Here is a 22156-nt window from a genome sequence, read left to right on the forward strand (position 1 = left end):
CTAAGGCTGGTTTTCAGTGGGAGAGAACAGTGAGGAAGAAAGCCAGGGAGACTGTGGAGAGGGACTGCCCGTCTCTCGCCTGAGCAATGTTGCTGCTGGAGTCACTTGGAACAGTTTTAGATGTTTCCCTACTGTGACTCGCATTCGGGGTCCCAAACTCCCATCCCAAAGACCCAGGGCTGCTTTGTGCTCTTAGGCCACCACAGTGGGCGTCCCACCTGCTGTCCACTCCGTGACCCGAACCCTGACAGCAAAGCAGCAGAAACAAGCTATGTCAGGGCTGGTTTTCCAGGCTCTCGGAAACAGAGCCTGCCCCACCCCCACCCCCGCCTCCTCCTCCAGGCAGTGCCATTCCACAAAATGAAATCCTGACTTAATGTCCAGGGTGTCACACACCATTCTGCCACTTCGGTCATCCTTCCTGACTCTCATCAGGGACCAGGAAATGAATTGGTGTCTTGAGGAGAGGCATTTGAGCCTAGCTCCGGGCCCAGCTGCAGGGGTGAGGTGCAGAGAGCCTCGTGAGACTGTCCTGTTACAACCCTGCTGGGGTGCAGTCCCTCCAGACTGTCCCCAGTTTCGGACAGGAAAGCTGGGGTGGAGGTTCCATGGACAGATGAGTTGGAAAGTCTTCCGGCTCTGCGCTCATTAGCATATTAATGGCGCTGAGAAGTCTTGCTCTTGGACTCACTCAACTCAGACTTGATGGATCTAAAATCCCTCCCCCCTCTCCTCTCCTTTGGGAAGCGCTGAGAAAGAAAAATTAGTTTCTGAAATGCAGTCATCTGGGGCCTGTTTTCTTGTGGGGGCAATTAGAGCTGCAGCTGTCGCCAGGGCCTGCTGTAACAACTTAATCGCTTCCTCTCGCCTCCCCCGACCCCCAGTGGACTTGGCCGTGGAGTGTGCTCACCAGGGAGTGTTCTTCAACCAAGGCCAGTGCTGCACGGCGGCCTCCAGGGTGTTCGTGGAAGAGCAAATCTACGGAGAGTTTGTGAGGAGGAGTGTGGAGTACGCCAAGAAGAGGCCAGTTGGAGACCCCTTTGATGCCAAAACGGAGCAGGGGCCCCAGGTAACCACCAACAAACATGTCTTCCCGTGTGGTGCTCCACTGGGGGCTGAGCTAGGCACAAGTATGACCACAGACAGGTTGCCCCTCCAAGGAAAAGAGCTAGCGTGTGCTGTCACTCAAGGCTTTCACTAAGAAGCTGATGAACTTGGGTTTGTCAGGAAATGGAGCTGTAGTAGACTGGAAGAGGGAGGAGCCAGTGGACTGAGGCACAAGGCTATCTGTGCATACCCTGTAGCCCTCTTGATATGGTCACCTTCAAACCCTGGGGACAGGTCACGTAGAGAGTTTTCTTGAACCCTGCAGAAGAGGGGTACAGCCAGGGCACTGACTGACAAGTCTTGACTCAGGGGCCCCCAAGGCCATGTGCCTTACCTCATGAGATAACCCTCGGGAACCAGAGGGCAGAGAGACTCTAGGGCCTGGACTATATCCTGGGCAGTGGGAACAGGTTTCTGCCGGCCTGGTTTGGGAAGCCTGGACAGGATGCAAACGGCGGTGGTAACCATGAAGTTTAATAACATTTGCAAAGGGCACGTCCTATGTGACTTTCTTGCTAATGGTAAGTGAAGCTGATGGACAGATATTCAAGAGGGCGGCCTGGCCACCCCTGCACTATCGGACCAGACCACGGCGGCAGCTCTCTGCTTTTTGCCAGACTTCTGCTCACCTCTCAAGTTTCTAGTCATATCCGTGACTTAACCCACCACTGTCTATCCCAGAAGTTCACTGTTGACTACTGAGTTGGCACCAAATGTTTACACAGGAAGCTGCTGAGCTCAAACTAGACTCTGGGGCTTTGTTCCTTCCAGTCCTCAGTTTCCTCATCTGGAAAATGGAAGCAGTAGAAGGTGTCACATCACTAGGAAGTGCTCAACAGAGGGAATTTGTCCTAAGGCAGAAGCACTGACTGGCAGTTCTCTGACCTAGGAGGCACACACACATCCCTGTGTGATTTCAGGATATCTCAGTCCGTTTCACCCAACCATCCTGTGCAAATGCTGGCTAGGGAAGAAATGGAGATTTTCTGGCCAAGGTAACACCGACCCTGACCTCAGTCCATGTGCTCTGTGGCTCTGGTGTCATGTGTCCCTGGTTGGGAAGCTGTGTACAGTCCTCAGCCCCAACCTCAATCACAGACTCCGAAGTCTTGACACAAGGTAGTCAGTGGTCTCAGTGCAAACATGGCCCCAGATCAGTATCAAATCCTTAAGTTTTAGAGTTAACCCGGAATGGCTGGGGGCACACTAAGGACAGCTTTTTCTCCTATCATTCCCGTCCTTTTCTTCTCAAGTCACTTCTCAAGACAGACACTTCTTCTGGGGAGCGGGTGTCCGTTCCTCCCGGGCTCTGCTGTGCGGGGTCGCTTTGGAACTCACACTGTCTAACCTGGACTTTATGTCAGGATCCTGTTGATGTTCTTCCTCCTTCCAAGACCTTTAAGGTTTCACTCGGCAAGGATCTCCAGCTGCCTAAACACTCCTGTCTGTCTCAGGCCTGTGGAAGAGCTCGCTGACCTAGATCGGGGGCCAGGGCTGGAGACTGCTTGCTGGAACACTCCATCATCTTTCGGGTTAGCTTGGCAGACATGCAAGGAAGCCACCTGGCCCGTGCTCGGAATCTGGCGGCGTCCTCTGCAGAGCAAGCCCAGCCGTGGATGGTCCTGTGGGAGCCATCTTTTCCCACTTCTGGTGCCGTGCCCTGCCCTGTCACTTCACTTCCTGCCAGATCTTTCTCTTCCTGTACTGTAGGCACCAGCTGACATTTCATGGATGGCTATTAGATTTAAACAACGTGTTTATGAGGACTCATCGGGAGGAGTGGCGTCTGGGTGTGTAGGGTTCTGACAGGAACCCAAGCTGCCTGCAGAGAAGATGGGGTCTGTCAGGACAACATAGTTCCAGCCAGCCGAGACCTGAAGCCTGGTGAAGTTACTACAGTGAGCTACGTCAGCCCCCTAGGAGGAGAGAGGTTTCATAACACATGGGACTTTTTTTTTCACATTTAAAAAAATGTTTTACGTGACATTTTATTTATTTAATTTGTATGTGTATACGTTTGTGCATGATGTGTGGGGTGCACATGCCACAGTGCTTATGTGGAGACCAGAGGACAGCTCGGCAGGGCCAGCTGTCCCTTTCTACTGTGTGGATCCCTTGCCCAGCCCAGGATTGAGCTTCAGTTGTCAGACTTGATGGCCAGCACCGTTATTTGCTGAACACCTCACCAGCGCCATCTGGGACTTTTTTTTTTTCTTTTTTTTTTTTTGGTTTTTTTTTTTTTGGTTTTTCGAGACAAGGTTTCCCTGTGTAGCTTTGGAGCCTTTCCTGGAACTCACTTGGTAGCCCAGGCTGGCCTCTAACTCACAGAGATCCGCCTGGCTCTGCCTCCCAAGTGCTGGGATTAAAGGCGTGCGCCACCACCGCCCGGCTCCATCTGGGACTTTTAAGCCAAGATGTGGTTCACCCAGAGAAAGGCTGAGAGGGCTTGGAACTGTGTGTGTTGTGGTTGCTTTCGTGGCTCTTTGTGGGTGTGTCAGCACGTGGCTCTAAACCCCTAACCGTGTCCAAAGGACTACAGTGAAGGGGTTCCCCCAGCACTACCCCACCAACACCCTTTCTTACCTCTCCCCACAGTGGGGCTCCCATCTCTTTATTCCTGGAGCACCCCTCCAGGGTTTCCTTACAGGTAGGCATCTCTCTGCAAAAGAGATCATGGGGCTCCACCATTTCATTCTTTTACTACTGTTCCTTAAAAAGAAGCTCAAAGGACTTTCTGTTCTTGAAATGGGTTTATTTGCTTTTCATCCTTTTTCTATACTGCATATTGGTGGTATACGAATGTGTGTGGGTTCATGTGTGTGTGCAGCCATGCTTACATATGTGTGTGCATGTGCTATAGGTTTGTGTGGAGGCCAGAGGTCAAGGTCAGGTTCTTCCTTTTTCGCTGTCTACCCGAGTCTTTGAGAGAATTATAGGTATGGGTCACCATGCCCAGTCTTTTCGGTGGATTCCAGAGATCTGAACTCAGGTCCTTAAGTTTACTGACTGACCCTTCTCTTCAGCCCTGAATTTTTTTTTCCTACTTAATGTTACTGGGATGGGACCAAGTCTCCTGTCTAAACGTCACAGTAACAGTGTATTTGCTTAAGCTCCATCTCCCTCAGCCTGGGAGGGAGGGCACCGTCATCTGGGTCACGATAAGAGCATTGGGATATGAGGAAGGAGGATATGAAGAGGACAGGAAGAGCATCTTCCACGTTGAGCCATCCCCCGGAGGGGTGGCCTTTTGACAGAGAGTTGAGTACTGTGTCCCACAGCTGTGTGCTCATCTGTGGCTTGTGGCATAGGGCACCTTGCAGCCAACGAGGAGGTAGCAGAAGGCAGAACCTTTCTGAGTTCGTTTCCTTCCAACCAAGAAGCAGCATCCGTGCTCTACCGTGAGACTCACTCCACTGTCCCCAGGGATGCTGCATCAAATGCTCAGTCCTTCCTCCCTCCTCTGCACTGTGATGGGATAAGTCCAATAAGTACCCACCCCCCATCTGTGGTGCACAGGTAAATAGTGAGACCACTAGACTTGACTTTTAGACAACCTGGAGGCATCTTAACTTAAGTATCTCCCAAATGCTGTTTGGTGTATACTTACAATAAAGCGATCATGTGTTGTATTTCTGATAGTCACATTTAGCTGGGCATCCTGTGTTTTTACTTGTGAAATCCAGTAATTCTAGCAGCATGCCAAGAAAGACCTAAGAGAATGCAACCATTCCGGAACCCATTTTACCCTTACACTTGACCTCTCAGCATAAGGAGGGGAGTTAGACATATGCATAAGGCCTCAAGCTGAAGGTGAGAACAGCCGACCTTCCCGTGGCCCCCAGTTCCAAAGAGCCCAGGTTTGTGCATGGGAGGACTATCTGCCCATAAGGCCACCTGTGTGCTGATCTAGGACTTGACAAGGACACAGAGCAGAGGACCACTGATGGTGCTCGGGGCCATTAGAACTACAACAGTCCCCTCCTGGAAGGAAGTGCTTATAATTCCCTTCTGTGTTTTGCAGATCGATCAAAAGCAGTTTGACAAAATCCTCGAGCTGATCGAGAGTGGGAAGAAAGAAGGGGCCAAGCTAGAATGTGGGGGGTCAGCCATGGAGGACAGAGGGTTGTTCATCAAACCCACTGTCTTTTCAGATGTTACCGACAACATGAGGATTGCCAAAGAGGAGGTAGGTGTGGCTACAGCCAAAACTGGGGCCCCAGGCAGGGGTCCTCCAAAGAATTCTTCTGAGGCCCCAGGAATCTCGGAAACCTTCACAGGACTAACAGCTCCATTTCTGAGTGGCCATGCTGTCCTTTGGGGCTCTGGTGCCCCTGGTGAACCTCAAGGCCTGCAGCAGATACAATTGCTACAGCCCAGTTTCTGTCCTGGTTCATGGTCTCCGGGCAGCCACAGTCCATCTCCAACTCATGCACAGCCCAGGTCCAACACCTCTTAACCTGGTGGGTATTACCAGGCACCAAACTATGGATTTGGGACCTGTGGCTGCTTCACACTCTTCAGACTGTCCTTAAACAAGTGTCCTTCAAGGAATGTGTCCCAGCTGTAATTCTCATTGACCTTTCTGCCACAGAACCTTTCTGTTGTTCTGGAGAATGATGGAGATAAAGCAGGCCCCCCGTAAAAGCGGAAATCTCCCTTTGCCTCTCAGTCCCAACATTAGACACATGGTGGCTGTTCCTGCACAGGATCAGTCAGAAGCCAGTCTGAGGCTGAATGACTAGACCTTTAAGAATGTCCGTGTGAGGGGTGGGCATGGGCTTCCCTGTAAGGAGGTTATCTGGTACTTTTCTTTGAGGTGTTGAAAGGCTTCTCACCTCTCTGTGGTAGTACAGAGCTCAGATCTTTATGCACTTCTTTTTAAAACGATTCTTTCACTGCTGTTGCTGTTTTGCACACTTCTTGGTGAGATGCCCCAAGGAAGCGGAGAAGCCGTTTCCAGAGACTGCGCCCGCTGTCCTGGCATGTAATCTGGCCCAGGGTTGAATCAATCACAAGCTCCCTTCAGAACCCTTCGAAATGGGCAACCCCATGGCTCCTCTCTCCCTCTTCTTTGCTGCCTGACCACTGGGCCCTCCCTTCCCCTGGGACTCACTACAGAAACAGTTTAAGTATCTTCATTAATGGACAGAAAAAGACACCAGTGGTCATCCACCCATGGACACCCTTCTAGAGGACTTTCCAAAGAGCTAGCCAATGGTTTTCCTTCTGCATACCCTGCTATACATGGGTTTTCCCAAGGCTCTGAGACTGACAGCATTCAAAAACAGTGCTAGCATGGAGGGATCATAAATGCAGTGTATATATTTTTGGGCTATCTTCCATTTTTGTTCTGTCTTAATCCCCTCGTTCAAATTCAGCCATTGCATAGTTATAGAGGTCTCGGGGGTTCTTTGTCTTGGGGGGAGGAACTCTGAAACTATGAAAGCTGGGTGCCTGACCAGGGCACACAATCCCCTCCTCACAGGCCTCCTCCTACTCTCCTTGTAATTGATTACAGATTTTTGGGCCAGTGCAGCCAATACTGAAGTTCAAAAATCTCGAAGAAGTGATCAAAAGAGCAAACAGCACTGACTACGGACTCACGGCAGCAGTGTTCACCAAAAACCTCGACAAAGCCCTGAAGCTGGCTTCGGCGCTGGAGTCGGGCACAGTCTGGTGAGCCAAGCATGTGTAGCGAGCATTTGCCTTCTCTGAGCCCCTGGCTTGCTGGCTTCAGTTTTCCTTCACGTGATGCGCTCTCCCGGTTTTGAGTGCCTTGCTGACTGTCCTCTGAAATGGGTATCCTATGGCCTTAAGTCCTTCGTTATTCACATGAGGAAATCAAGGCATAAAGAGAGATGGAGTGACTTGTCCAGCATCACAGAGCTAGTGCAGTCGGCCCTCCGTGTTTAACTGCAGAGGATTCAGTCCTTGCTGAGAGGCCCAAGTCTATGGCCACTCAAGTCTCTCGTGTGTACAGATAGCTTAGGAACATCCTCCAGCTTGCCTGCTTATTTGTTATTATTTATTCATATATATATACATATATTTGTACCATACTGGCACTCTGGCTCAGGACCTGGAACATACATACTAGAAAGGCATTTTTTCACAAAGATATACGCCATCCCTCCTGCATACTTCAAAATCATCTACACGCTTTTCAACACCTAATACAAGGCTGTATTGATATTTACTGTACTGTACTATTTGTGCAGAAGAATAATTCTGCACAAAATCTTTGGGTCTGAAGGAGGTTGAGCCTGAGGGTGCAGAGCCTTTGATTAGCAAAGGTCACGGGACATAGCCGAGGAGGCTGCAAAGCCTGAACCTTTGACAACTGTGTCACACTGCCTCTCTGATTGTGTCTCTGGTGGATACTAAAGACAGCACATAACTAACCTGCAGGGTATGGATGCTTATCTCTGTGCACTGATAACTCCGCAGTTTGGATACTCGTGCCCATCTTCCAGATGAATGAAGTGAGGCTCAAAGAGGTTGAACAAGCTTAGGGTCACGTGCATCGTCTAGGAAGCAGAACTCTGAGGTCTGGCCGGCATCGCTGCACAGCTAACTCAACCCCTGGCTCGCTTCCTCTGTATTTTCCAATTGTAGTTTCCAGCAGGAAGAAAGGTAGCAGATGTAAAGAGCATAAGGGGTGTGCTGTGTTCAAGTTATGGGGACTTTGCCCAAAGGCCGGACGTTGGGCATCACTGTGCCTCCAGTATCTCAAGATGCAGGCAAGTGTTCTCCAGGTAACCGGATCGCCTCTCACCCTTTCTCTAGGGTCAACTGCTACAATGCGTTCTACACACAGGCTCCGTTTGGTGGCTTCAAGATGTCTGGAAATGGCAGAGAACTGTAAGTGTTTCTGACCCCTCACACTCCCCTCTTCCATGAAGGCTGGTGGTCCCTCAGTGGAGACTGCTCAGGATCTGTCCCTTCTTTCCACCCTTGCACCCCCCTGAGCCCCAGAACCAATCTGCAGCCTCAGCTTCTTGCCCTGCCTGGCGCCATCACCCTAGGGACATTCTACAGTTCTTTGGCCTAGGATAGCGGCATGAGGGCGTGGCAAATGAGGGTCTTAGGACACATATCTCCACTTTGGGCAGAGAAGGCAGGCTGGCTCAAGTCAGGCTCTAAATCTGCCCACCTTTGCTTTCAGAGCCTGGCACTAGCTTTGAGGTCATACCGTGGGTGATTCTGCTTCCTCCTGGATACTTTTGTTGTTGTTGTTTTTTACGGGGCTGTGCTGTGCCTCCATGGCTCCAGCAGAACATTCTGGGCCTGAACAAGTTTCTCCGTGTCTCTTTCCTGCCTGGCCTCCTAAGATTCATGGACGGGCCATCTTGCCTCTGGCTCAGGCCAAAAGCTGGGTGGAGATGCTGAGGTCCCCAGCCACATGCTGGCATCTCTCTCCATTCCCCCTTCCTGGGTTTTATTAGCCAGTGTGGACAAACATCTTGGTAGGCACAATGTTCCCGGGGAGCCATCTATGACAACACCCCAAGGCTGTTCCTGGACGTTTCTGAGGGCTTGTGTTCTCCCTTTTGTTTAAATAGTTTGTGTCGTTTATATACAAATGCTTTACCTTCTCCACATCTGCACTTGTCGTCAGAGCAGACACTGGGCACTTTTCCTCAGCCTACGCCTCAGTGGGGACACTGAGCAGCTCCGCTTGTAGATCCTTGAGCCTGTTACAACAGGGAGATGCTGGCTTCCACTGGCTCTTGGCTCTGGTCTACATGGAATTGGGGCCCCTTATGCCACCTCAGCTCTGTTCAGACCATCCCCAACGCATGACAGATGCTCAGGAGTCATCTGTGCACATGAGCAAAGACCACAGAGTGACCTTCGGTTCCCACCTTGGTCCTATGACTGCTTCTCCTGCACTAACTTACTGATTCCTGGCCACAAAGACCTGTGGCAGGAGCCTGGTGCTCCTTTGGCAGCCTGTTATGTTTGCCGTTTTGGAGTCTCCGATTCGTGGTCTCTCAGAGGAGCCTTTTGGCTGAGGCTGGGAGGCCAGAGCTAGGGTCACCTGAGGTCCTTCCAGGCTCCTCCAGTAGTAACAAGGCTGGTGACAGCTGGCATTTGCTGAGCACAGGCTCTAGAAGGTTTTGTGAGAGCCCCTGAAATGTCATTCATGTTCTTGTGGAGATGGTTCGTGAGAGGGGATAACAGCTTTCAAGGGACAAAACAGACCCAGGAGGCTAGCAGGTCATAAGAGTTAAGAGTAGGGCTGGAGAGATGGCTCAGCCATTAAAGGTTAGGCTCACAACCAAAAGGACAAGAGTTAAGAAGAACACTGGCACACTGACCTTTGGCTTCCCGTAGCCCAGGGCTTGCAAGGCAGAGACCACCTCTACCTTGTTGGTGTTTTGAATTTTGTTTTGGGACGTTTAGTTTTTTGTTTTGCGGTATGAGAATTGAACTTAGGTCATCCAGCATGTGAGGCAAGTTCTCTACCACTGAGCTAACCCCTGCCCTAGGAGTCATCTCTGTAAGCCACTTCAGATGAAGCCACCAGAGCTCATGTGGTGACGTGTCTCCTCTGGTCCTCTGTCTTCAGCCAGGCGGGTTGTAAGGACGGAGAAACTCAAATCCCTCACAGTCTTCCTTCTGGAGGCTGGGAGGCAGCAAGCACCCCAGTCCCCTAAGGAAAGGTCATTGAAGGACACAGTGACTGGAAGGCGTATGGGGGACACCTGTTGCCTGGCCTTCCCTAGAACCACTGTGGATGCACTACATAGCTTTCTTACCTGGGCCATTCCTATCCCTGGGTGTGGTTCGTGGTCCCTATGCCTGCCACGGAGTGGCGTGGTAAGCTCACAGACCTCGGTCATGTTTCATCCTGACAACTGTCCTGGGGACTTTCTTGAATGGCTGGTTTGTTTTTGGATCTTTGGCAATACATTCTCCCAAAGTTTTTTTTTTTTTAATGATGAAATATTTTCAGATCATTTGTAAGGAGCCTGGAAACTGCCTTGAAAAATAATTTCTATTTTCAGTTGTTTCAAATTAATGTCTCCTTGTGGCAACAAGTTCCCCTTTTCTATGCTGGAGCACCATAAGGTGGATTCCATGGTTTTCCCCAAACTAGTCACTCGGGCTGGGCTGGTTACTGGCTGTACACTCGCCAGTCCCTCCAGGATGCATTTCAGGGCTGGTCTTGGATGGAGTCTGAAAAGCCTGTTCCTCTTGGTGCATCCTGGCTCTTTGCTTTGCAGTGTAAGTTAGGCATCCAAGCCAGCCAACAAAGACTCATACGGCAGAGATGCGGCATGGTCAGACCTTCCTCCCTCCCTGGCCCTTAGTCCCACTCGTTAGAGGAGCCACTGCTTGCTCACTGTGTTCTTTTCCTCGTTAGTTCACATGGCAAATATTTGTGTGTGTGTGTGTGTGTGTGTGTGTGTGTGTGTGTGTGTGTGTGTGTGTGTGTGTTGTTGGTGGTGGGTTTTATTTGTTTGTTTGTTGGTTTGGTTTTTTCGAGACAGGGTTTCTCTGTGTAGTTTTGGTGCCTGTCCTGGAACCCGCTCTGTAGACCAGGCTGTCCTGGAACTCACAGAGATCCGTCTGCCTCTGCCTTCTGAGTGCTGGGATTAAGGGTGTGCACCACCACCGCCGCCTGGCACAAATATTTGTTTTGGTTTTGTTTTTCTAAATTAAAAAGAAATAATTTTTTTTAATTTAATGGTGGAAACAAATATAAACCTAAAACCAAAACTTCTAGAAAAAGCATTTGTTCTGGCTTGGCTTGTCTTGCTCTTCAAACTTAACCTTGGCCTCCCACCTGGCCTTGAGTCTCCCAGCTCTCTAAAGACACCCTTGCTGACAACAGTTTGTCCAAGGGCGTATCCACAGCAGACCCTGTGGGCCTGAGGTGAGTGCAGTCACACACTTCCACAAAGGACAAAGGACACTTCCACAAGGACAGGGATTGTCCTCTTGCAAGTCTTTGCTGAGGGGGTTTTACTGCTCCAAGCTTGGTGTTAGGTTCTGGGCATTTGTCAGCGGACTGTTATCAGTCCTTGTCGCCGTTGATATCCTAGGGAGGTTTATTAGGAGGAAGGCTGAGCTCCCAAATGGCTTTGGTTCCTGAGGTAGCAAAGACTGGGTGAGGGGGTGAGTGAGGACAGCGGGAACTTGAACCAGAGCAACAGATGAGGAAGGGGAAAGAAGAGTCTACAGGCTGTGTCCTGCAAGAACACGCTGACACTTCTGAGCTTGTTCAGCACGAGCTAACTCGGAAAGACTTCACCCCTTCTCTGTACAATGCTATTTGCTCATTTTGAAAGTTTAGGGTGCATTTGCTGTGGATATGCATACATCCACTCATTCTTTTCTGTTGGCTAATGTGGAAGCAAGCCACTTTTTGTCCTCAGAGATGGGTTTTGAATATCTCACTGTCTTTTAGCCACCTACAATGGACACTGGTGTTACATCCACAGGCCTTTATTATTATTATTATTATTATTATTATTATTATTATTATTATTACAAACCCTGCTTATAAGCTTCCTTGTGTATAAATATTTATACACTTAGGGTGGTGGTTCTCAGAATGAATTCCTAGAATTCCATGCTCAGCCACAGGAAAGTGTCTCTGTGTAGGTTCGAATGTCTTCAAGTGTGAGACAGTGAGTGTGCCCCTTTCACACTTACGGGAATTTGCATTTCTTCTTCTGCAAAAATGAGTGTGTCCTCTGTAGCATTTTTCCATTTGATTGATTGCGTTTCCCCTGCTGCTCTGTAAGAACGTTCAGGACATCGAAAACAGCACGCCTTCTTAAAGGTGACGTTACTTACTCAGCACAGAGTGAGGGGCCTATGTGAATTCTCTCTAGTTGGCGTCACTGAACAGGAGTGGTGGTGTTCCCATGGCACAGATGAAACAGTCTCAGGGATTTCAATCAACTTGACTCATCCACACGATCCTAAGCCCGAGTTGCTCTTATATTCAAGCAGGCATCAGAATCACCCAGGGAATTGACTGAACACAAATTTCTTTACTCTACTGAGGAAATTTCTGAAAAATCAATGTCTTAGGTGACACAAACATGTGACATCAAGCCCTACAGGATAGGTGCAGCTCTCTCTGAGCTTAAGGGAGGTGTCCTCTAGGACGCAGGCTGTGAGGACTGAGTTTCCTAGCCTTTCCCAGCCCCCAGAGGCTTACCTCATACTTGGCTGAAGGCCTCGGCCATCTTCCCAAGCAGCCCGGTGGTACCTTTTGGTGTCTTGTATCGTTTTTACTCAACTCTCTTCTTCAATTCTTAGGGACCGTTGGGCCACCCAAAGGACCCAGAAAACTCTCTATTTTAAAGTCAATCGATTAGCCACAAGAATCCCATCCCCCGCATCGGTCCTCCCTTGCTGTGCAACCTAACCCGTGCACCAGGACCGGGAGCAGGGTGTGGACATACTTTACTACTTTATCTTCCCTGTTTTACCTGCTACAGTAGTCCCGGGTGAGGCCCGGGAATCTGCATTTCTAACACGTTCAGAAGTCAGGCTGATAATGCTGGGCTGAGTAGCTCACCTGCAGGTCTCAGAGATGAGATGAGATTGGGGGTCAGATCTTTTCATATAGAGACTGGAGAGGCTATCTCTACCTCTATCTTTTCTGGAACCGGATTTTTTTTTTTTTTTTTTTTTTTTTTTTTTTTTGCAATTGCTAAGCGTGTACTATGGAGGAATTCTCCACCTAAGTTGCCTCTTGGTTCTGGGAAGGGGATCTCCTCCAAGGATGGCCCATGGTATCTAGGAAAGATCCCTGGCCCCTGTAAGGCAGAAGGGAAGGGAAAATACCAAAGATGCTAACCTGAGGGCCGTCACCTTCCTGCGCCTAGCCTGTGCCAGCGTCTGTTCCCTTCCCCTGCAGTCTGACCCAGCTCCTCTTGCAGCTGTGCCCTTCAGAGCCAGATGTCCCTGTGGCCCGCTGGCCATCTCCTCGGGCTCAGACATAGCCTTTTCTGTCTATTCAAGTAGTAACAAATGGCCACTTGAAACTTACATAGTCAGTGCAGGCCTCACACCCCAGCCCCCCCCCCCGCCCCCACCGACTCACCTGCAAAGGCCCCTCTTCTGCAGCCACCTCCCTGACCCAGAGAACTGCCCTGAGTTTATGCTCTTGTCTTCATCTCTCATGGTCCGGAAGCAAACCCTTAGTTCTTTTAACGGCTTCAAAAGCATCACACACAGGACCTTAGCACGTAAACTCACATTTCCAGTTCCCGACGCTTAACTAAGGGCATCATAGTGCCTCCTGCCCCTACTACGGGCAGGCACCACGTTGTGCTCTGTCGCACAAACCCCAGCACTCAAACTGCAACAGAGGCCTCAGGCATTAGAAGAGTTTCCCCAGAACCACGAACTGACAGTGTGAACTGCCCCCCTTTCTCTGTCGTCACAGAGGTGAATATGCTCTGGCGGAGTATACAGAAGTAAAAACTGTCACCATCAAACTCGATGACAAGAACCCCTGAAGGGCAGACCGGTCTCCTCCTCAAAAGCTGGACAGCTGTCCTTGGCGACTCCAACCTGCCACAAGCAGAAAACAGGATGACAGTGCTCATCTTCCCAGGACCTTCTCTTCGGGACACTCGGGCTACTAGAGCTTAACGGTTTTGACTTTCCCTCTCACACTCATGCTTTATGGACCAAACTGCGGGCGGCTGGCTGTTATGTGTGAAACTGCAGGCCTGCCTGGGGGAGCAACTGGTGTCCAGCTGCCATTGCTTCAGACTCCGTGCAGGACACAGCAAAGACACCCGGGGCTCTGTTAATATGAGACGGTCTCTGGAGTGTCCCGCAGTTATTTTAAATGCTTTGCTGACCCCAGGAGGAATGTGGAAAGAGCTCACGGCATGGGTTGCAAGCAGATCTGCTCTCACGGGCTCCTCGGAGTCACCTGTGCACAGAACAAGCCCCTCCTCATTCTGAGTGGGACTATTCACAAGCAAAGGATTAGTGTTGGTATGAAAGGAGGATTTCAGGGACCCCGTGTGGGGAGCTTAGGGGGAACATACTCCAAGAAAAGGCTCCAGAAGTCTTTGGTTTGCGGGGGTGCCAGTCCCGAGGACTGCATATTGACACTGACCGTGGGATTCACCTTGAAAACAATCCTGACTTTGGAATGACCAAATCAACATCCCAAAGAGTCTGCCCTACAGTTATGAGATGGTCAGTCAAAACCAAGGCCCTTCTTAGGCAGAGACCATCCTTAGTGTCACCTTTGCCCCTGACGACTCATTTTAGAACTGCCACAGCAGAGCAAACCCTGGGTGACTGAGCCGCACACTTGACACTCAGAGCCATCGTTCACTTTCACAGATCGCCCGTTTCTACCACCTTCGGCCATGGGTGCGCCCACTTCCTTTTTCCTTTCCCCAGCTCCGTTACCCGTTTTAGATGAGTAAAGGGCATGCCACTGAGAGACAGCTGTACTGCTTAGCTCCTTAGTTGTAAAGTCCGTTGGGGCTTTCATTTCTGATTGATTAACTAATAACACCCGGGTCCCATAGGGGGACCCGGTCACCAGCCAAGTGACCTGGATATTTCATTCACATTATGACATTTTTCTTTTTCTCTTCGGTGTATCCATGTGATAGGCAAAGTCCACGTTTTAACTTGGAAAACTAAAACCGTTCCCACAATAGAACAGAACCAAACCCACTGGGTTGAATGCTTTTGGGCACTTTTACTCTTGGTAACATACACCTCTCTAACTGGCTGTGACGCTTACACTTAAGGATTAAAGTTGGACTGAGCAACAGTGAGAACGAACCCTCATATCAGAACCAGTGTGTGTATAAGGAATGGGCTGCGTGAACTGGGGCTCTCAGCCCTGTCAGAGACGAGCAATATTCCACTCACCTTCTTTCTCCCCCTCAGCACTTACACTACCAGTAACTTGTTAAATCGGGACTTGGCCTCATACACTGAATTTCCAGCATCTCAGTAACTCTTAGGCACCACCTTTCACCATAGTACATTAGAGGGTTGCTATTCCTCCACTGTACAATAATGCCTTTAATATGAAATGTTACATTATTTATAATTGGTATCATTAATGTATCTTTTTATAGCTGTAAGTACACAGAGGTAGTATATTTAACCTTCTGTAATATACTGTATTTAGAAATGAAAATCTATATAATGTTAGATCTCACGTCTTTAAGGTTTACCCCTGTGGTATGGTTTTTCAATTGATTGGACTGGGAATTCTGATCCTAACTTTGGATTGTGTTCAGCAACGATAAAATAAAATTGGACATTTGAGAAACATTCTTTTTTTTTTTCACTGAAGAACCAAGCCCATTTGAATTCTGTGGCAGAATCTTCTTTCTCAGACTTCTGTGTAAAGGCAAAAATAAAACTATACTCCTCCAGTCGGCCACACACAGGGCTTCTTTTCCTGATGGTAATGTCCATCCCTATAGTCTTGGATGTTGAACAGCCCTGTGCCTTACAGGCTAAGTGTAAGGTGCTTTCTACGCTGCCCAGGCCCCTTTAATCACAAAGCAATGGTGATTGAGTACAGAAAATGAGGATTTAGGGAACACGTCTTGTCCCCAAATAGTGACCATGTTTTTTGTTTGTTTGTTTTTTGTTTTTAATTTGTGTGTGTGTGTGTGTGTGTGTGTGTGTGTGTGTGTGTGACTTTTCTCTATGATGATCTAAGGGTCTGGGCCTAACTTAGCTGAAGATCTTAAGGCTTCTAACTGCCTAGAAACCTGGTTATGACCTGACATTGATGCTGGAGCAGAAACCTTCACTGGACTTGGGTAGGTCTGGAAAGACCAGACTGTGAAGTCAGTACCAAAAGTCCAGATGACTGACGTGTAAAAAGCACCAACCCCTTAAAAATGGCACACAGAAGACTGGACGAGACCTCTCTCAGTGTGCACTTTCCCATGTGTTGTGTATTTATGAGCATTTCATTTCTCATCCAAATGTGAACAGATGATATAAAAATGACATTTTCCGTTGTTTGGTGAATTAGAATACGACTGCCTGAAGAGAACCACTCTAGAGACGATAGGTGTGATGGTGTGCGCTTGTGTATGTGTGCATAAGGTGTGCAGGTGCATGTATATGTGCCCTTGGATGACTGTGGTTGGGTGCATTCTCTAAAAGAAGACACTTTGGGATGCTCTAGCTCCACTTCTCGGCAGGTGGCTTCTTTCTAATGTTCACCCCTTGCTAGAATCCATGCAGCAGACAGTGCTTGCAGGTGGAGATTGAGGGGGGGAGGGAGGGTGTTTAAATCATTGTTTCGGGGATATCAGAAGAAAGTGAGGATTTGGCTGAATAAAGACGACCATCAGGAGACAAAAAGAACAGTTAGCCTCAGTGAAGTGGGGTGGAAATTCAGAGAAGCAGGTGGCGGACCTACCTCTGACCACGGTCTTCCAGCTGAACCCCCTTGGGGAAGGCCATGCCAACCTAAGGCTTCTGAAAATCTGGGTGGGACGCGGGCAAACTCACGAAGAACATGGATCTGCGGGAATGAAAAAGAAGTGAGGAGGAATCTGAACTGGGCTGGAATGGTCTCCTTCCTGACCAATGCACATCTACTGGGTAAAGTTGAAGGCTGGGATAAGGCCATACATGTGGCCAATGTTCCAGATGTTTTTTGGAACAAAAGTGGGCATCTTTCCTAGCCTATGTCCAAGCCTGTTTAAAGGGGGAATTTTCTTGCTGCGGTAAGCATTGGCAACACCAGCGCCCTGGTGTCTGTCCTGGCACTCGGCATGGGGTTCCTCCTGGTGTCGCTAGGTGGCAGCGATGTCTGCTCTGAAGGCGACACCAAACCAGGCTCTCTGCTACCGCCACGCCTTGCAAACTATCAGGGACTTTTCCTTAGCAGTCACACTGCTGCCCTTGCTAACTGGTCTGGGAACCTCGGTGGCATGGCGGGGCGAGGGCAGGACTGCAGAACCGCGCCTACTTTTTCGGAAGGGTGTTCGGTGGAGAGAAAGCAGAGCATAGGCTGCGAGGTGGTCCCCTTGCCAACCAGGGATCCAAACACCAACTCTACGTAAACACTTGCCGTGCTCCTGAAGTAGCTCAGAAGGCCCACAGCTGCTCAGGTTCTGTGAACTGGTAAAGAGGGTTATGACGATCTGTCTATGTGCTCTGCACGTGGTCTCGGGAATAGTCCTTGTTACCTTACTAGAGAAGCGTCTAGGTGCAGAATCGCTTTTTCCCGCAAAGGACTATCCTTTCTGAGTGAAAATCAGAGCCGAATCGGAAGCCTGTCTGCAGCTTAGCCACGAGGGTCTAGCCTGCGTTTGGTTATTATCTCAGTGGCATCAGTTGACACAGCATCCCACCATGTTTTACCCCTCCCCACCATAATCAGCCAGGCAATGTGGCATGCACCTGTAGTGGCGGCTACTCCAGAGGCCGAAGATCTAAAAGGATTCACCAACTAGTAACATCTTTGCAAATGTCCAGAGTTAAGTCGGTGAACCAGTGGTTGAAAGGGTGCGGTTTACAAAACATCGACATTTAAAAGGCTGTTTCTGTAGGGCTCCCTAAAGACCTGAACACACATTAGCATCCTCATCCTTCTATATTCACAGCCGAGGTATATGGCCAGCATACAAGATAGAAATTAATCTGTTACTAGAGCAGAGAAGGAAAGGCTGAGCAGAGAATGGAGCAATCTTGTCACTGTGTCTGTCCCCAGGGAAGACAGCAGGGGCATCTGAACTTAGGACCCTACAAAGCTCCAGGGCCCTAGCGTCTACCGAAACAGGAGCAGTGAGCTTAGTCACCGATATCCAGCAGCTAGGGAAACCGAGGCAGGCCATCGGGGGACCGCATCCTCTTCTGCGGAGGCCGGGGGCAGCCGACCCTCTGGCGAGGGCCTGCTTCCGCGCCACCCGCCCGCCCTCTCCGCCCGCCAGGCGGCCGCAGGATTGAGGAAGTGTGTCTGGCCCCGCGGCGGCCAGAGCCTCGCAGGGCAGAGCACGGTAGGACCCGCAGGCCCCGGCCCGCCGCTGTCGCCGGCCCGCCGCTGTCGCCGGCCTGCAGCTCCCCGACTCCACCGCCGCAGGTAAGTGCTGCTCCGGCCCGCGCCCTGTCCGAGGGACACGACTGAAGCCAGCGGCCCGAGAGCCGAGTTTCGCCCGCGCCTCCCGGACCCGTGCTCGGGTCCCCGCGTGCAGCCGCGGCCGCCCGCCCTGCGCCCCGAGTCCCGCGCCGCAGCCCCCCGCCCCGCTCCCAGGCTCGCACCCCGCACCCCTAACGGCCGCGTGCTCCGGACCCCGGCCTGTGCCCGAGACTCGCAGGTCACAGCTCTGGGGGCGCCTGGATCTCGGGACGACCCGGGTCTCCTCGCCGCTTCTCTGACTGCGCCGCGACCCTCGCCCCTTGAAGGGTTTAAGCGGGTGCGGTGCTGGAGCCCGGGAGCCAGGGAACCCCGAAATCCGGCGCGGGACCGGAGCGGACCGGAGCGGGGGCGGGGAGCGGAGTTCAGAAACAAAAGTAGGAAACACCAGGGCGGCTACAAAGTTCTTTTGCGTTTGAGGAAAGCCTGATTTCTAACCTAGAGCGGGGGTCTGTCTGAGCGTGTGTGCACATGGGAGGGCGTGAGCGCCAGTGGCGGGAGGCGACCGCCCAGCAGGCTCTCCACGCGCTGGGCACCCGGGTGGCACGGGGTGGCCTGGAGGTCTTCCCCTCCTCCACTCCTGGGGCGCGCTTCTGGACCAGCGGTCGCCTCTTTGTGGCTACCGAGAACTCTCCTCTCCGTTGTTTGAACCTGCTGTGGTACCCAGTGCAGACCAAGGCAAGAATCCTAGGAGGGCGAGGGGTGGTAACAAACACAGCCACGGGGAGACTCTAAGGATGCTGAGAGCCAGTTCAGCCTGGCTTTTCACAGTTTGAGGCCATTACGTTTTTTTCTTGCATGTGCTCACCCCTGCAAAGACTGGAGCACAATAAATAGAGTCCTAAGAGCTAAGCTCTTAGCAAATTCTCACCAAATACCCCATCTTTATTGAGCTGGTCACTTGCATAGATGCCTTAAAGGATCCACAATATATACATTTTGAAAAACCTTAACATTCAACTCTTCCTCTGATTGGGTTTTTGTTGTCTTTGCTCACGTTCCAGAAAAAAATAGCATACCAGCACCTAATTTGTCCCTAAAGGAAGTTTTAGGACCAGCCAAGCCTTTCCTCCACCCAGTCTTCTACATATCCTTAATAGCTATAATAATAATAATAATAATAATAATAATAATAATAATAAACCAGCTGGAGAGATGACTCGGTATGTAAAGCATTTGCTGGTCGAGTGTAAGGATCTGAATTCAGATTCAGAATCTGCATAAAGGCAGATGTAGTGAAGGCTGTAATGCCACATTGGAGGTGCCCAGGAGACTTCTTGGGAGCTCACTGGCCAGCTAGATCTGCATGGGCAGCAGGGAAGAAGAGACTGGGATCTCAAACATGGTGCAAAGCAAAGAACACACCAGAGGTGGTCCTGTGACAGCCACACACACACACACAAAGGAGAGAGAGAATTAAAAATAAGAACCCTAGAAATTCTCTTCATCTCTGAGTCTAGCCTACTGTCTTGTTGGCTCCATCCCCAAAAAATATCCTGGTCTGGTCCCTTCTTCTCACAGCCTCCTCCATAGTCCAAATTGCCACTGTCTCTGCTATATGATCACAGCCCCCCCCCCCAGCTCTAGCTGGCAGGCACAGTGATATAATATATATAATATATTATATATATATACATTCCTTGTTTTAATATTTATTCTTTAAAATTATTTATACCATATATTTACCCTATTATTCCCCCCAACTCCTCCCATAGACTTCTCTCTACCCACCCAACTTTATATTCTTTATATCAAAACACTCAATTAAGCAAACCAAACAAACAAACTCACAAAAATGCACACAAAAAAACTTGGAGTCTGCTCTGTGTTGATCAACTGCTCCTGGGCCTGGGGCCTGGCCCTGGAGTGTGGCTGAAAACTGATTTCCCCTATCCCAGCAGGTATCACAGTTGCAAATAGCTTCTCGGTTGGGAGGTGGGACTTGGTGCCCACTTCCCCTTCTCAGGGCTGGGATTTTTGTCTGCTTTGCACCTGTGCAGGCCCTGTGCATGCCACCACAGTCTCTGTAAGCTCATGCGTACATCAGCCCTGATGCATTTCAAAAACGCCGTTTCCTTAGAGTAGTCTACCACCTCTGGCTGTTGCAGTCTTTCCACTTCCTCTCACCCATACATCCCTGAGCCCTGAGGAGTATGACAAAGACATCCCATTTAGGACGGAGTGCTCCAAAGCCTCATGCACTCTGCGTTGACCAGGTGTGGGTCTCGATGTTAATTCCCATCTGCTGTAAGAAGAAGCTTCTCTGATGTGGGTTGAGCTGTGCACTGATTTACGAGTATAGCCATGTGTCATTGGGAGCCATTTTATTGCTATGCCCCTTTAGCAGCATAATAGCAGTGGGTTTCCCCCTAGGAACAGGACAGTGTACATATTGGCTGAATGGGATGCGTCCCTCCTCTTCATGGAGTCTCCAGTTCTCTCTCTTTTCCTTTCATTCTAGCCCTCTGCCATCCCACAGCACCAGGCCACTGCCCCCAGTCTCCCAGGTTGAGCTCACTCTGCAGCTGAAGCCTCTGCTTTGCTGCCCCATGTGACCTCCTCCCAAGCCTTCCCTGGCTATGAGTTATCTACCCCGGCTCTCCCTTCCTTTCTTCTTGATCCTCCTTCATCTGTTTATCTTCTGCTTACTTACTCAGGGTCTCTACTGGGTCTCCTTAGGGCAGAGACTGTCTTGTTCACTGCGGCATCCTCTCCTAACCATGCCGGGAGGCATCTGTGAAGGGTGGTGTGTACAGTGATGGAATATTGAGAGAATAGCCTTAAGGCAGATGTGGCTTCAGACAGGTGGACCATTTCTGTCCTCCATCCTTTCTGCACTTTGGTCGGGTTTCAAACAACGGATTTGACATCCATATTTGTAGGCAGAGGATGCTGGAAGCGCTAGAGGTATCTGCAATTATAGACTATCCATCTCAACCAGGCTTTGATTCAAGAAGGAGCTAGCTGGTGTGAGCAGTCCCAGCATGCTTCACTCGGACATTCAATGTTCTTATTGACTGTCCTCCCCAAAGTTTCTGCAGAGACACCGTGGCTCTCCTCGGTCAGAAACCTCATAGTAATGACTTGTTAGTTGTCTTTCCTCTCCTCTGGCATCACAAACTCATCACTATTCAGTAAAAGCCTTTTCAGAATGAACGCCAGGCTCCTTGTTTTTGTTTTTCAATCATCATTTAGATATGTTCATTCATATAGGCGTGAAGAGTTGGCAAAAGGAAGTAGGTGGCATAAAAACATTGTTAAAGTAGTCACAATTGAAGAAAACTTCTCGAGGCCCTCTGCAGGGTATAGAGTGGAAATTCAATTCACCACAGTGATCTGTGGCATTGTTCTGCACCTAAGAGAGGCAGGAGGGAGCACTGAGCTGTGGGAGGGCAACGATGGAGTAACTCCAGATACCTCATCCTGAAGCCCCGACCTGAGGGTGTAAAGTCACAAACTACAGTTTAAACACCGCTGCTGTGACAGAATCCTCCATCTGTGGAGTGATTTGCAAAGAGAAACTGAAAGGGGAACCAAGTGGGCTGGGTGAGAGTTAGTCTAAAATATTTTAAAGTGTGTACGTGTGCGTGTGTGTGTGTGAATGTGTGTGCATGTGCGCGCGCGTGTGTGGGTGGGTGTGTGCATGTGTGTGTGCGTGTGTGTGTGTGTGCGTGTGTGTGTGTGTGTGTGTATAGCTTAAACATATTATATGCCAAGCCACTTCTGTTCTGAGAAGGAACGTAGGAACGTGTGCCATGGGGGAGTCTTTGAAATGTATCCTGTGTTTGGTGGCTCTAGAAAGGCATTCGGAAGCAGCTGATAACGATGGTTCTTGGTTTCTGGGTTTTCGTGTGGAATGTGGAGCCTTTATTTTTAATCAGCTCTGTCTTGGTGTTTTCCCTCTCTCTCTTCTCCTGGGCTGTAGAA

The 22156-nt window shown here is 50.0% G+C and overlaps 1 protein-coding gene and 1 long non-coding RNA gene across 8 annotated transcripts in view; one reads left to right on the forward strand and one right to left on the reverse strand.

Moving 5' to 3' along the window:
- Aldh1a3 (aldehyde dehydrogenase 1 family member A3) overlaps positions 1-13636 on the forward strand; it is a 32603-nt gene extending 18967 nt beyond the window's left edge. Inside the window, exons 9-13 of the mRNA XM_052713394.1 lie at positions 885-1069; positions 5129-5293; positions 6626-6783; positions 7894-7968; positions 13523-13636. Coding sequence (XP_052569354.1) covers positions 885-1069; positions 5129-5293; positions 6626-6783; positions 7894-7968; positions 13523-13595 — 656 coding nt within the window. The 3' untranslated portion in view covers positions 13596-13636. The remainder of the gene's footprint in view (positions 1-884; positions 1070-5128; positions 5294-6625; positions 6784-7893; positions 7969-13522) is intronic.
- LOC128094822 (uncharacterized) lies at positions 6794-18902 on the reverse strand. Of its 7 annotated transcripts, none has more exons than XR_008213082.1 (4): positions 18668-18902; positions 16508-16612; positions 8699-13650; positions 6794-7949 (listed from the first exon to the last, which is right to left on the reverse strand). It is a non-coding gene; the product is annotated as an uncharacterized LOC128094822 (long non-coding RNA). The 7 variants fall into 7 exon arrangements; XR_008213081.1 differs by lacking the exon at positions 18668-18902 and adding an exon at positions 18362-18660; XR_008213086.1 differs by lacking the exon at positions 18668-18902 and having other exon boundaries at positions 8699-12649; positions 12932-13650; positions 16508-16621.
- Positions 18903-22156: the final 3254 nt, after the last annotated feature.

Source organism: Peromyscus californicus, unplaced genomic scaffold, assembly GCF_007827085.1.
Source record: "Peromyscus californicus insignis strain IS unplaced genomic scaffold, ASM782708v3 Scaffold_4__1_contigs__length_199733344, whole genome shotgun sequence".
Lineage (NCBI taxonomy): Eukaryota > Metazoa > Chordata > Mammalia > Rodentia > Cricetidae > Peromyscus > Peromyscus californicus.